We start from the raw sequence: 13508 nt of genomic DNA, 5'->3' as shown, positions 1-13508 counted from the left end.
AAGGAACTGGGATACCATTGGGAGCACTATCTTTACGGTCCGACGGGAACATGCCCAACATAGTTTGAATCCATTGATTTTAGGAAGAGAGGACACAAGATTCAGAGCAATCCGGGTAAGTGTTGTGGACTCCCAAAGCAACAACCGTGATCATCCGAGCCCACAACAGGAAATAAATCAGATTTAATTTTTGGTAAAGGTGATCTTGTTGGATCTCTGCTTGCCTTTTTCTGCTCACTGATCTTGACAGGTTTTGTCCAGTGGAAAATCACGTCAGTTTGACTCCAATGTCATTGACTTCAGGCTGGTGTCCAAGTCAGTGAGGTTAACATCAGGGAAAATGGCACGGCGCTACTGCCTTGTTACCATCTGTTGGTGGTTGGGGAGGAGAAGCAAAACTACCATTCACGTTGTTTGTTTGCATTACTGGGGCATATACATTTGAAACTTTCATCAAGGGTCAAAGGTGGCTGACAAAGAGTGGTTGAGGGGTTCCAGGAGAACTTTAGAATAGATCATTGAGAAGCAAAAGTCCAAACTCCACACAGCATCCTAACAGACACAGTCCACATATGACGTATGACAAGTGTGAAGGTTCAGTGGCCTTGAATTGGATCAAGAATACACTCTGGTCTCCAGCGTCTGCCCTTATCCATTTCTTCAACCCTTTCAGGTTGAAAAATATGTTAAGCCAAAGCTGTCATGGTTTGGCCCCACCCCTCATCCTGAGGTATGGTTTTCCCTTCATGGCTGTTCTTTTCATTAATTAATTTTGAGAACTGGTGGTTATCTAATGTCAATTTTCCAGCTCAACATACCTGGGATTCAGTGTCTAACCCCATGCTCTAGATCTCAACTATCTGGGATCATCTTTGCTCATTCTCAAAAGGATACCTTACTGCCTTCATCCAGCTAACTTATTTTAGATTTGTGGATTTCACGCTTTCTCTCAAATTCTCATCAGGCCTGATTGTACTAACAGAGCAACAGTCCTACGCTGTCACTTTGGCGAGATAATGGCCATTTGAAAAGATCTTATTTATGTTGCTTGGTAGGCTTCCATTATTGGTTTATGAGGGGGCTGTGAAAATTAGTTCATTTGAGATCTTGTGAAGGCACCAGGACCTTTATTTTTACAACTCATTGAAGGAACATTGTGGAACACATTTAAAAAAAAACACTTACTGTAAGTCAGGTGACTTCAGCTAACTGCTCAAACTTTCTGGAAGTCATATGAATGAGATTATGACTCTTGGGAATGTGGCTATTTGATATTTTTGGAGTTCATGTTGGATGTAGCCTGTGGACAGATAAGACCCCCAGCTCAGCTTTTGCAAATTTTCTAAGAGACCCTTTTGAGAGTTGTGTGTGATAGTTGAAAAGCTAAAATGACTTTTCTCCCTGGAAGACTTCTAAAAGATTTCCTCTCAAAATCTTGAATAAACTTTGTCTGAAAAGATCCTAGAAAGACAACTGCCTGTGATAACAGTTGGTTTCCAGTCACCTGTTGTGTAAAAGAACCCCAGACTGAAAGCAATCTGAAACATTTCATATCCTATCCTTTTATTTTCCAAAGTTTAACAATGATTTTGGCCAAGACTTTTTTTTCCAAAGTTAATTTCTTCAGAGAAAGTTTCCTTGTTTCTTTCTTAAACTTGTGAGTACATGTGTTGCCTGTGTCGAGAGTGTTTGTGTGTCTAGAGTGTAAATGTGTGTGTGTGCGTGTGTGTGTGTGTGTGTGTGTGTGTGTGTGTGTGAGAAAGAGTGTGTGGTACATGCATGTAGTCTGTGTGTGCTCGTCTAGTCTGTGTATGAGTGTAGGAACATGCATGTATTGGGGTTATTTAGAAAGGTAAACATGGATACAGTCATATTTCAAACTTTGTGTTAGTCAGTTTTGCATAGAGTCTCCACAGTGTGGAAGTAAGCCATTTGGCCCATCAAGTCCACACCGACCCTCCGAAGAGCATCCCACCCAGACTCGCCTCCTTACCATATCCCTAAAACCCTGCATTTCCCATGGGTAATCCACCTCGGTTACATTTCCCTGGATGGTATGGGTAATTTAGCATGGACAACCCACTTAATGTGCACATCTTTGGACCGTTGAAAGAAACCAGTACAACCAGAGAAAACCCATGCAGACACGGGGAGAATAGTCACCTGAAGGTGGGATCGAACGCAGGTTCCTGGCACTGTGAGGCTGACCACTGAGACACTGTGCTGCATCTTTGTCAAATAAGTCTTGTTTTTATAAGAAATTAATAATTGTGTTGCCTATTAAAGAAACCTGATTGATGAATCTTTCTATTTTGAACTTAATGTGGATAAAATAAATAATTGGCTAGACCAGATACCGGATAAAATATTTAAATCTATGCTGTGATTGTTGGAGTCATAGGACTAGAAAGTATCAATGCATTCCTTTATTCTCACTTGGCCAAAACAATGTTAGCAGATACAATTTACTGAGACATTGAGTGCTTGTAACCAGGGGAATTTTGCATTCTTAAAACTTTAAAAGGTCATCAGACAACCAATTCTTACAGTAGGCATGGCTTTCTGCTTCCACTCCAACCCACATAACCAAACAACCTATTCTCATGCATCCATTCCATCTAAGGAATGCTTCATAGAATACAATTTAAGTATCTATGCTTATATATTTTTGAATAATCAAAACCTATTTTTTCAATATGCTCTCATTTTTATTTGTTCTCTGACTGAATTTTCGATGATGTGTGTGGGCAGTTAGTAAATGATGGATTTAATATTTTCAGAACTCTTTGTTTTAATCCGCTTTATGTAAATCTCACAAATGGATCTCTTCCACGTTGGAAGGGAACATTATTTGAACAGTAATAGTCCAGACTCTGTAGAAACTGGACTCATTTGGGATAAAATGGTGATCAAATAGGTTTATGCTTTTATTCATAAATGCTACATACCGATAAATTATGGATCTAAATTTGGCTGTAAATCATTAACTATAACTCACTTTGAGGAAATCTGGGAGGATTGTCATTGACATCAGTGAGGGTGATGTTTACAGACGTTGTGCCTGATAATCCTCCCATCTGTCCACCCATGTCCTTTGCCTGGATGATCACTTGATACTGCTCCTTTGCTTCTCTGTCCATGTTTGGTAAAGCTGTCCGAATAATACCTACAATAACCCACAAGGACAAAAGTAAATCAAATTAATCAGAGTTGCAGGGAAATAATAAAACAGCAGAAAAAGAAAACAAATTCTTGGGAACTTTTACTCTTTTTCAACCACTGAAGTCTTAGTCAGCATCTTACATTGTCTGAAAAATTACAAACATCTCTGTAGTAATCACTAAACCATGGTGTGAAACAGCAAAGCAGCATGTTAGCCTAACCAGCAAAATCTAGCTCACAGAAGGTTCAAATTGCTAACTTTGCTGATTACGACAGGGTCGTAATTTTGATTTCTGATCTCTTTTGCATGAATCAATTTCAGCCAAGCTGACTGTATGATGTTGAGATTGATTACGACATTGCTGGGCTTGGAAGGAGAATAAATTCAGCCAGATTTATTATAACTGACAGATGCTTTTTAATGGTTACGTTGTAAGGGCAGAATCAGGACAGACTGTGAAATGGAAATTGCCAACGATTCTGGCCATTTTTGAAGAATGCACACAATGGTAGCCATAGTAAAATAATCTTTGCATTGCCTGTGTCATTCCACTCATTAAGAGACTAAAAGATAATCCTAGAGATACATACAAGGCCGGTGACTTGGTGCAGCTTGATTAATAGAGCAGCTAATAGGTTAACCACAAGAAAAAGCATTTTTATTTAAAATCATGGTCTCATGGCCATTTCTTGTGGACAACTGAAATTACGAAGAAGGATAAAAAGGAAATTCTTGGCCCTTTGAGCCTGTTCCACCATTCACTGAGCTTATGACTAACCTGATTTTAACCTCAACTCTTTAACCCTGCATACCATCCCCTTCTCCAATAATCTTTCATTATAAACAAGAGTCTGTCCCTTTGCTTTAAAACTCACATAGTACCATTTATAGATGTATGTATGACATTTATCTAGAGTTACATTGGCATAGAGTAACCAGATGTGGAGGTTTAACATTTGAATATTTTTAAAATCATTACTGTCAAATGTCACAGCACTAAAAATATGTGCAAATTTATTTGGAGCATCTGCTCTAAAGTCACAGGTTGGTTCAATGAGTAGAACCTTGCCACATGTGTGAGTCACTCTGGGTATTGCCGTTTTTATGAGCAGGGCATTTTCTAATGAGATGCTTTTAAAATTCATGCTAACAGACCACAGACACTCTTTGCACTGGACATTATGTATATATGGAATTCTGCACTCACCTGCAACGGCTTGATAGATTGGGGATGAAAAAAAACCTAGCAAAACCTAATGAAAACTCCATGCCAAGTGCATAATTTTTTGACAGCCTCCACTTCCAGTGTGGATGCCCTATGAGTGGCATTGGCTTTCAGAACTTTAAGCCTTTGCTGTGCTTGCTTAGACTAAAAAGAACGGTTGCATTGGTGAGTTGTTGGAGAACAGTTGGTGCCTGTGCAGAAACACTCCAAACATGAGACAGCACCTTCAGATCACCAGGTAGAAACCACAGCAAATGCTCCAGCATTAACAGAGTATCACTGAAGTTAGGCCATTTAAAATTGGTGCACTAGACTCCTGGATTTAGAGATTACTGACACTCAGATTATGTTAAGCACCATCTTTCAGTCATTGCTGTCCTCCATAGAGCTATCAGTCTCCTTTAAAAAACATTGAAAATTTAAAGACCAAATGAAGGCTGTTCAGTTACCATTTCTGCGCTTGTCATTCAAGAGTTAACCTAATCCCCTTTTTCTAAGTCTTGGTTTATCATTGGAGTGTCTTTTTATATCCCACATTGCTCTATCCAAATAAATGTAAATTGATACACCTATGGGAACAGCTCAAATAAATCCAAAAAAAAATTTCTTTGCTCAACAAAGTACATGAAAATAGCAAATCTTGCTTGGCAGAATGCCTTGCTAATGACTCATGCTAGACTAACATCATATTCATCTATTTCTCCATGTTATTTCTCAACAGATAACACATTAAGGGACAATGCTGACCACTCACTGGCAAACACAACAGCATTTTTTCCTCTGGTAGGGTACAAGTGTGATCACAAAACACTTAGAGGAAAGATATTGTATCCCATTGTTGTACATCCAGTCAAAGGAGAACCTAAGATGACATATGCCAGTGTGGGTATCTGTGTATTTCTTAAATGGTTTCAGAATTGTAACCTCCTTTTTATTTGGAATGTTGCTTGTCCTTCAGAATGGACCCTAATCTTCTACAATGGTGTAAAACCAATGAGGAGTCACCTGGCTGTTTTGCATTTCTCACAGTTTTTATCTTGTTGGCCACATGTTTCCCAAGTTGTTTGTTTTTGCTGTAACCTTATGTCATTGAACTTAGACCGTTGAGAGTTGCTCTAGGCTGCTGGTCTTAGAGATAGCTGACACTCAGATTATGCTAAACATCACCTTTCAGTTGTTGCTGTCCCCCAGAGAGCTTAAAAATAACATTGAAAATGTACAGATCAGACAAAGGCTATTTCAACCCATTGTGTCCATGAATCAACCAACCTAATCCCTTTGTGACTTCTTGGTGTATCACTCTGTATAATTCATCTGAGTACACATCCAAGTCCAATGGAAGGGTTTTCTGTATCTCCAATAATTTCAGGCAATGGACTTCAAGATCTGGTCACATGTTGAATAAGAATATTCTCCCTCAATTCACCTTTAATCTTCCCAGTGGGTTAGGGAGCAAAAAAGAGCAATATGCACCATCCCCAGCTCCAAAGCATTTCGGTATTCTGACTTTACATAGGGCCAGTTTCCCCTTGGAATAGTGGTGCAGTTCTCTCATATATTTCTAATCCATCTATTGAGGGAACTAATCTCTTTCTTACTCTGACTTTAAAGCTTACAGCATTACTCTGGAGTTAGCTTTGATTTATTTATGTATTTTTCAGGTTTGGCTAACATTATTCATTTTATATCATTCTAGCATCAACCACAGAGTGAACCTCTACTGCGGGGGATGTGGGAGGTGAACATTGATTTTATATTTGCCCAATGTTTCTCATGGTCATTATTATGATTGAAATGGGAGGCATACATTTTCTGTCTCACCACTCCAAGAATCACAACTTCGGCATAATTGCTTCACTAGGCTTCCAGTAGGGCCAAGTCCTTCCTTTGTCATAGACTTAAAATAGAAAGTTGCCATCAACTAGGTTTCTTCCACAAACACACAGTTATTGCTTTAAGCTGTGCAACACATTTAAGATGTAATATCAAAATACAAATATTTGCCTCCATAAATGACCCAAGGACGGACACACACACACACACACACACAACACACACACACACACACACACACACACACACACACACACGGTAAAAAGGAATAAAAACAATTTCTATCCATAAGGCTTTGGTCTTTATGGCAGAAAAGATAAGGTTCGAGGTGTTCCAATGGCTGTCGATCTGATATTCCAGTGCACAAACACAGGTGGAATTTGACACATATAGTTGTCGCTGGGGTTCTTTGATGGTTCAGTTGTTCAGGGAACATCAGCGAATCTTTTCAAAGGCCTCTACTGTGAGGCCTCTACTGTGAGGACCAGGGCTGCAGGTCCCACACTGGAACGAGAAAGGTGCTATTCCAGCAACAGGAGAGCTGAGCCGGGAAGCCCCTTCTCCTTCAGCTGGTTGGTGTCCAAAGGAAAATCCAAAACAATCTCCAACCTTGTTCAAATGGAACAGCCATTAAAAAAAAGAAGGATAAGAAAAGTTCGAAGGAAAAGTTTTAAGCAACAGAGACTAACAAAACTGTGTGTTTTCCAAGAAAAGCCTTCTAAAAAATAAATTCCAAAGATTTTCATTGACACTTAAAAAAAGTTTCAGGCATCTCTGCAAACCTTCAAACTCAAGTCAATAAAAATGGTGAAATTCAAAGCTTTCATAACAACTTTATTGGAGAGTAAAATCATGTGTCTGTGAAACTGACATTGCTCCCAACCTCCTCAGTTTCCTGACCAACAGGATGGAGTTAAATTTGTTCCTAATTGGCATTATACGTGATCCCTGTGAGTTTCCCACTAGGCTCATTTGATTAAAATTGTCCCTAAAATGTCAGAACTGATCAATGAACTGACAGTACTAGATGTCAACATTGCGGGAAAGTCATTAAAATAGCTGAATACAGAGAATGTGTATTTAGAGTCGTAGAGTTATACAGCATGGAGAAAGATCCTACAATCCAACTTATCCATGTCAATCTGATATCCGAAACTGCTCTAATGCCATTTGCCATGAAATACCTCTTATTCGGGTACCTATTCACATCCTTTTAAATGTAATAAATGTACCCACCTCCACCAATTCTTCTGGCAGCTTGATTCATACATGCACCACCCTCTGCATGAAAAAATCCCTTATGTCCCTTTCCCCACACACGTTAAACCTATGCATCTCTAATTTTAGACTTCCCTACTCTGGGGAGAAGACCTTGGATATTCACCCTATCCATGATCCTCATGATTTTATAAACCTCAATAAGGTCATTGCTCAGCCTCTGGCGCTCCAGAAAAAAAACTCCCAGCTTATCCAGCTTCTCCCGATAGCTTAAACCCTCCAATCACGGCAACATCCTTGTAAATCTTTTCTGAACTCTTTCAAGCTTAACAACATCTTCCCTAAAGACCCCTGGGAGTCCAGAATTAAATGCAGAATTCGAAATGGGGCCTAACCAATGTCCTGTATAGCCGTAACATGATATCCCAATTCCGATACTCAATGTTTCGACCAGTGAAGGAAAGTGTGCCAAATGTCTTCGTCACTATCCTTGTCTATTGTTATTCCACCTTCAAGGAGCTATGAATCTGCACACCAAGGTACCTTTGTTTAGCAACATGCCCCAGGGCCCTGCCATTAACTGCATAAGTCCTGCCTGATTTCCCTTACCAAAATGTAACACCTCACACTTGTCTAAATTAAACTCCATTACCACTCTTCGGCTCCTTGGCCCATCTGATCAAGTTTCCACTTTTCCTGCATTTTCTGTTTTGGATACAGGAAGATTAGCTAGTTTAACAAGACAACAAAGTGTGAAGCTGGATGAACACAGCAGGCCAAGCAGCATCTCAGGAGCACAAAAGCTGACGTTTGGGGCCTAGACCCTTCATCAGAGAGGAGAATGGGGAGAGGGTTCTGGAATAAATAAGGAGAGAGGGGTAGGCGGACCGAAGATGGAGAGAAAAGAAGATAGGTGGAAAGGAGAGTATAAGTGGGGAGGTAGGGAGGGGATAGGTCAGTCCAGGGAAGATGGGCAGGTCAAGGAGGTGGGATGAGGTTAGTAGGTAGGAGATGGAGGTGCGGCTTGAGGTGGGAGGAGGGGATAGGTGAGAGGAAGAACAGGTTAGGGAGGCGGGAACAAGCTGGGCTGGTTTTGGGATGCAGTGGGGGAAGGGGAGATTTTGAAGTTTGTGAAGCCCACATTGATGCCATTGGGCTGCAGGGTTCCCAAGTGGAATATGAGTTACTGTTCCTGCAACCTTCGAGTGGCATCATTGTGGCACTGCAGGAGGCCCATGATGGACATGTCGTCTGAGGAATGGGAGGGGGAGTTAAAATGGTTCGCGGCTCGGAGGTGCAGTTGTTTATTGCGAACTGAGCGGAGGTACTCTGCAAAGTGATCCCCAAGCCTCCACTTGGTTTCCCCAATGTAGAGGGAGCCACACCGGGTACAGTGGATACAGTATACCACATTGGCAGAAGAGCAGGTGAGCATCTGCTTATATGGAAAGTCTTCTTTGGGCCTAGGATGAGGGGAGGGAGGAGGTGTGGGGGCAAATGTAGCACCTCCTGCGGTTGCAGGGGAAGGTGCCGGGTGTGGTGGGGTTGGAGGGCAGTGTGGAGCGAACAAGGGAGTCATGGAGAGAGTTATCTCTCCGGAAAGCAGACGAGGGTGGGGATGGAAAAATGTCTTGGGTGGTGGGGTCAGTTGTAGATGGCGGAAGTGTCGGAGGATGATGCGTTGTATCCGGAGGATGGTGGGGTGGTATGTGAGAACGAAGGGGATCCTCTTGGGGCGGTTTAGGCGGGGGCAACCGCAGGAAGTGCTACACTTGCCCCCACACCTCCTCCCTCACCCCTATCCCAGGCCCCAAGATGGCTTTCCATATTAAGCAGATGTTCACCAGCACATCTGCCAATGTGGTCTACTGTATCCATTCTACCCGGTGTGGCTTCCTCTGCATTGGGGAAACCAAGTGGAGGCTTGGGGATCGCTTTGCAGAACACCTCCACTCGGTTCGCAATAAACAACTGCACCTCCCAGTCATGAACCATTTTAACTCCCCCTCCCATTCCTTAGATGACATGTCCATCATGGGCCTCCTGCAGTGCCACAATGATGCCACCCGAAGGTTGCAGGAACAGCAACTTATATTCCGCCTGGGAACCCTGCAGCCCAATGGTATCAATGTGGACTTCACAAGCTTCAAAATCTCCCCTCCCCCCACTGCACCCCAAAACCAGCCCAGTTCGTCCCCTCCCCCCACTGCACCACACAACCAGCCCAGCTCGTCCCCTCCCCCACTGCATCCCAAAACCAGCCCAGCTTGTTCCCGCCTCCCTAACCTGTTCTTCCTCTCACCTATACCCTCCTCCCACTTCAAGTCGCACCTCCATTTCCTACCTACTAATCTCATCCCACCTCCTTGACCTGTCCATCTTCCCTGGACTGACCTATCCCCTCCCTAACTCCCCACCTATACTCTCCTCTCCACCTATCTTCTTTTTTCTCCATCTTCGGTCCGCCTCCCCCTCTCTCCCTATTTATTCCAGAACCCTCACCCCATCCCCCTCTCTGATGAAGGGTCTAGGCCCAAAACGTCAGCTTTTGTGCTCCTGAGATGCTGCTGGGCCTGCTGTGTTCATCCAGCCTCACATTTTATTGTCTTGGATTCTCCAGCATCTGCAGTTCCCATTATCTCTGATCACAAGGTTAGCTAGTTTTCCTAGTTTTGTCTTTCCAAGGCATTTACTGATTGTGAAGATGCAGGGAGGAGTGGTGGGGTTGCTTATCAAGAATGAATAAGTAAGCCTGCCCACTTCATTGATTCCTCTCTATTGTAGCAGCCATATACTGGAGGATATTCCAGCTCGCAACATTGGATTGCCTGGTTTTGTTGCAAAGTTTTACTGTTCAGATGTCTTATCAAAAATATTCGACAATGCAGCAAGAATTTTCTGGGAAGTTGTATCACATCGAAATCAATAACTGCCCCCTTGTTTGACCTCTTCAACCAGGAAATGTTCCAAACCAACAGAGAATCAACAACATGGCTAAGTTTCAAAGGAGCAGGCCTGGTTATTAACGAAACCCCTTCTCATCTTACACTCATCTGAACAAATGCAAGAATACCTAATTTCCAACAATTTTACAGGAGTATACTACAGGAGAAACTGCTTGGGAAGCCATATCTGAAGGCTGTTCAATGCCGCAGTTTCCCATGGGGTATGATAGGTTGCTAAGTAATTCATAAAAAGTACAAGGCTTAATCATGGTTTTTTTTTGCAGAAGGTGCAGCCACGTGTATGAATGTGTGCCTCTCCTTCCAGTAAATCCCACGTGAGTCATGTTACAAACTTCACTGACTAACTTAAATTGGTTATTCCTGTTACCATCAGGCCACAACAGCCCTTCTGCAGGTGAATTCATCAATGCTCGAGGAAAATTGTTTCCCTGACAGCCATCACCAACCCACACTTATAGCCCAATAATGTGCACTCTTTTTATTTTCAGTGCAATCATTGAAACTACCCTAAGCAACTTAAGGGATCATGGAATTTTAAACAGAAGGGTATATTAAACATGACTCAAATTTCTACTTTTTGAAGAGGCTCTTCAAGTGGAACTTATTTTCTCATGATGTGCACAGGGGCCATGTTTTAATAGGTTTCATTGTTAAAAAAATCAACTTATTAATAAACTGATGTGGGTGCATCGATCAAGCTAATAAATAGTTCAATAAATTTTTAAAGTAATTTTCAAAGAAGCTTTTGGCCCCATTTCATCTCTGTAGTCTTGTTAAGCCCTGCTGTCCAGCAATATATGTGTGTTCCTCCAATTATGGTCTCTTCTGTACTGTGACTATAATCACTCAACCAGTAGCAAATGTATCTTCATCTGTTGAGATCATGAGCTCTGAATTCCTTCCAGAAACTTCTCCAAAGTTCAACCTCTTTTCCCTCTTTTAGGACCCTCCTTAAAACTGACCTCTTGGTCACTGGTCATAGCAACTCGATGCAGGGCCACTATTGAAAGCAGTGGTGACAGCCCAGTGATATTATAACTAGACTTTTCATATACTAACCCAGGCAATGTTCTGGATACCAAGGCTCAAATCTCTTTTTGGCAGATATTGGAATTTGAATTCAATAAAAATCTGTGATAATATGTCCAATGATGGCCATGAAATGATTGTCAGGGATACCATCTGGTTCACTAATATCCTTTACAGAAGGAAACAAAGTAACAGCCTACAAAATACCAATATATAAGGGTTTTGAGAATATTTTGAGATTTCCAAGTACAAGTAGATGATGTTGAGTTTTGGTCAGGCTTGCACATACAGAGCATTAGGGAAGTCCTACAAGTGGACTCCATACCTACACTAATACGGCTGACTCTTAACTGTAACTTGGGGACGGGCAATAATTTGCCACTGAGCAAAACTTGCTGAGGATGAATTAAAAAATAAATTGATTGATAATCACGGTGTGAAGCAGAGTGTATCACTTTGTAGAGTAAATCTGCGACACAAATACATGTCGGTGTTGTACTCATTAAGGAATATTGAAGGTGTAATAGGTTTGGAGAGGTAAAGTGCAGACCACATCAAACCAAGAGCTGTTTTCACAGCCAGACTGATTTTGCTTTCTTATTAACCTCACTGGCCTGGATGTTATCTGGTGGCACCAATCCATATAACCCTAGAGGCTGTGATGTGTTAATTCGGTCCAGTGCACTCAAAGCATTAGACCCCTTGTAGTAACTCCACCCTGATTGCACCTGTCTTGTTAGGAACATATGGAAGCTCCAGTTCTTAACAAAAGGCCAGTCTGTTACCTCAGGGGGTTTCATAGCAGGACAGCAACTGAACTGCTGAGAAATTTCAGTCCCTCCAGGTGAATTAGTTCAGCCTCACCACACACAGATCTCAGCAATCGACTGAACATCTTACAATTAGACAGCATTTTGCTTCTTGAGAAGTATCTCCTCTTGCACAGGATGCCACACATATAGTATGCAAAAACAGAGATGCTTTAATTTACAAACGATAATGATCATTTATTTATTGCACTCCTCTCTCCCAGTTGCACTCTTTCCACCATGAAGACAGCCTATTAATTACAGGGGTGAATTAGCTAACTGGGTTTTTAAGAATGCAGCTTTGTAAAACACTGAAATTATTATCAGTTCCCAGGATATTTTTTGGTCTTTTTTTTAAGAGAGCCACAATGACCTACTTTTCAGAATACTGTCTGCGACAGCACATCCAATGTTGCAACTTGACTAAAATAAGCTGTCATTTTTATTTTGCTCTCAATTTTTTGATCCTATTACTCCCTCAGTACTTATCCACTCATGCGGTCAACATTAGCTGAAAAGATCTAGCAGCTTGGAAACGTGATACCTGGGGTTTTACCACAGCTTCAGTGTCAGTGATGCCTTTCACTCAGCCAGCCAGAAGTGACTTTTCTGTATGGGAGGGGTTTGGGGACATGGAGCTGCAAGAGGTCAAATTCTTACAAGCAGCAAGATGGATTAATGGAATTAAATAATCTATTTATCCAGAGTGCTAGACATAATTTGAGAGAAAAAAAATCCATCTCCTTATCTCTACAGTCTCCTCCAGTGTTACAGACCTCTGAGATCTATAAACTCCTCCAATTCCAGACTGTTGAGCATTCCTGATTTTAATTCCTGCATCAGTAGGTGACCATGGCTTTAGATGCCAAAGCCCCACATTCCAGAACCTCCCTCGCCGTCTCCTATTTTTAGGATGCTTCTAAAATCCTCTCACTCTGATGGAACATTGGGCCAGCAATCCTAATATCATTTTGTGTAGATTACTGTCAAACTTCATCTGATATTGTTTCTGTGAAGAGCCTGGAAATGTGTGACTCTGTTAATTAGGTGCCATGTAAATGCATTGCTATCATGCACAATAGTTCATAGTAAGTCAAAGTAAACTGCTGAGGAATATAGAGTCCTATAGGCTATATCAATAATTGAGTCATGGAGCTAATTAATATTTGAATAGGCTAGTTTCTCCTGCAATTTCTGAAACCAAGTCTAGCCGTGAGTCAGCATTCTGAATTTAAATATTGCCTCCCAAAGTAACAGTCTACAAA

At 41.6% G+C, this 13508-nt stretch overlaps 1 protein-coding gene across 8 annotated transcripts in view; it reads right to left on the bottom strand.

Moving 5' to 3' along the window:
- LOC125463699 (cadherin-6-like) overlaps positions 1-13508 on the bottom strand; it is a 192978-nt gene that overhangs the window by 69315 nt on the left and 110155 nt on the right. For all 8 annotated transcript variants that reach the window (XM_048555323.2, XM_048555297.2, XM_059651877.1 and 5 more), the window contains one exon: positions 2999-3166. In XM_048555323.2, coding sequence (XP_048411280.2) covers positions 2999-3166 — 168 coding nt within the window. The remainder of the gene's footprint in view (positions 1-2998; positions 3167-13508) is intronic.

The sequence above is a fragment of the Stegostoma tigrinum genome, chromosome 2 (assembly GCF_030684315.1).
Source record: "Stegostoma tigrinum isolate sSteTig4 chromosome 2, sSteTig4.hap1, whole genome shotgun sequence".
Classification (NCBI taxonomy): Eukaryota; Metazoa; Chordata; class Chondrichthyes; order Orectolobiformes; family Stegostomatidae; genus Stegostoma; species Stegostoma tigrinum.
This window is presented reverse-complemented; position numbering and strand designations above follow the sequence as displayed.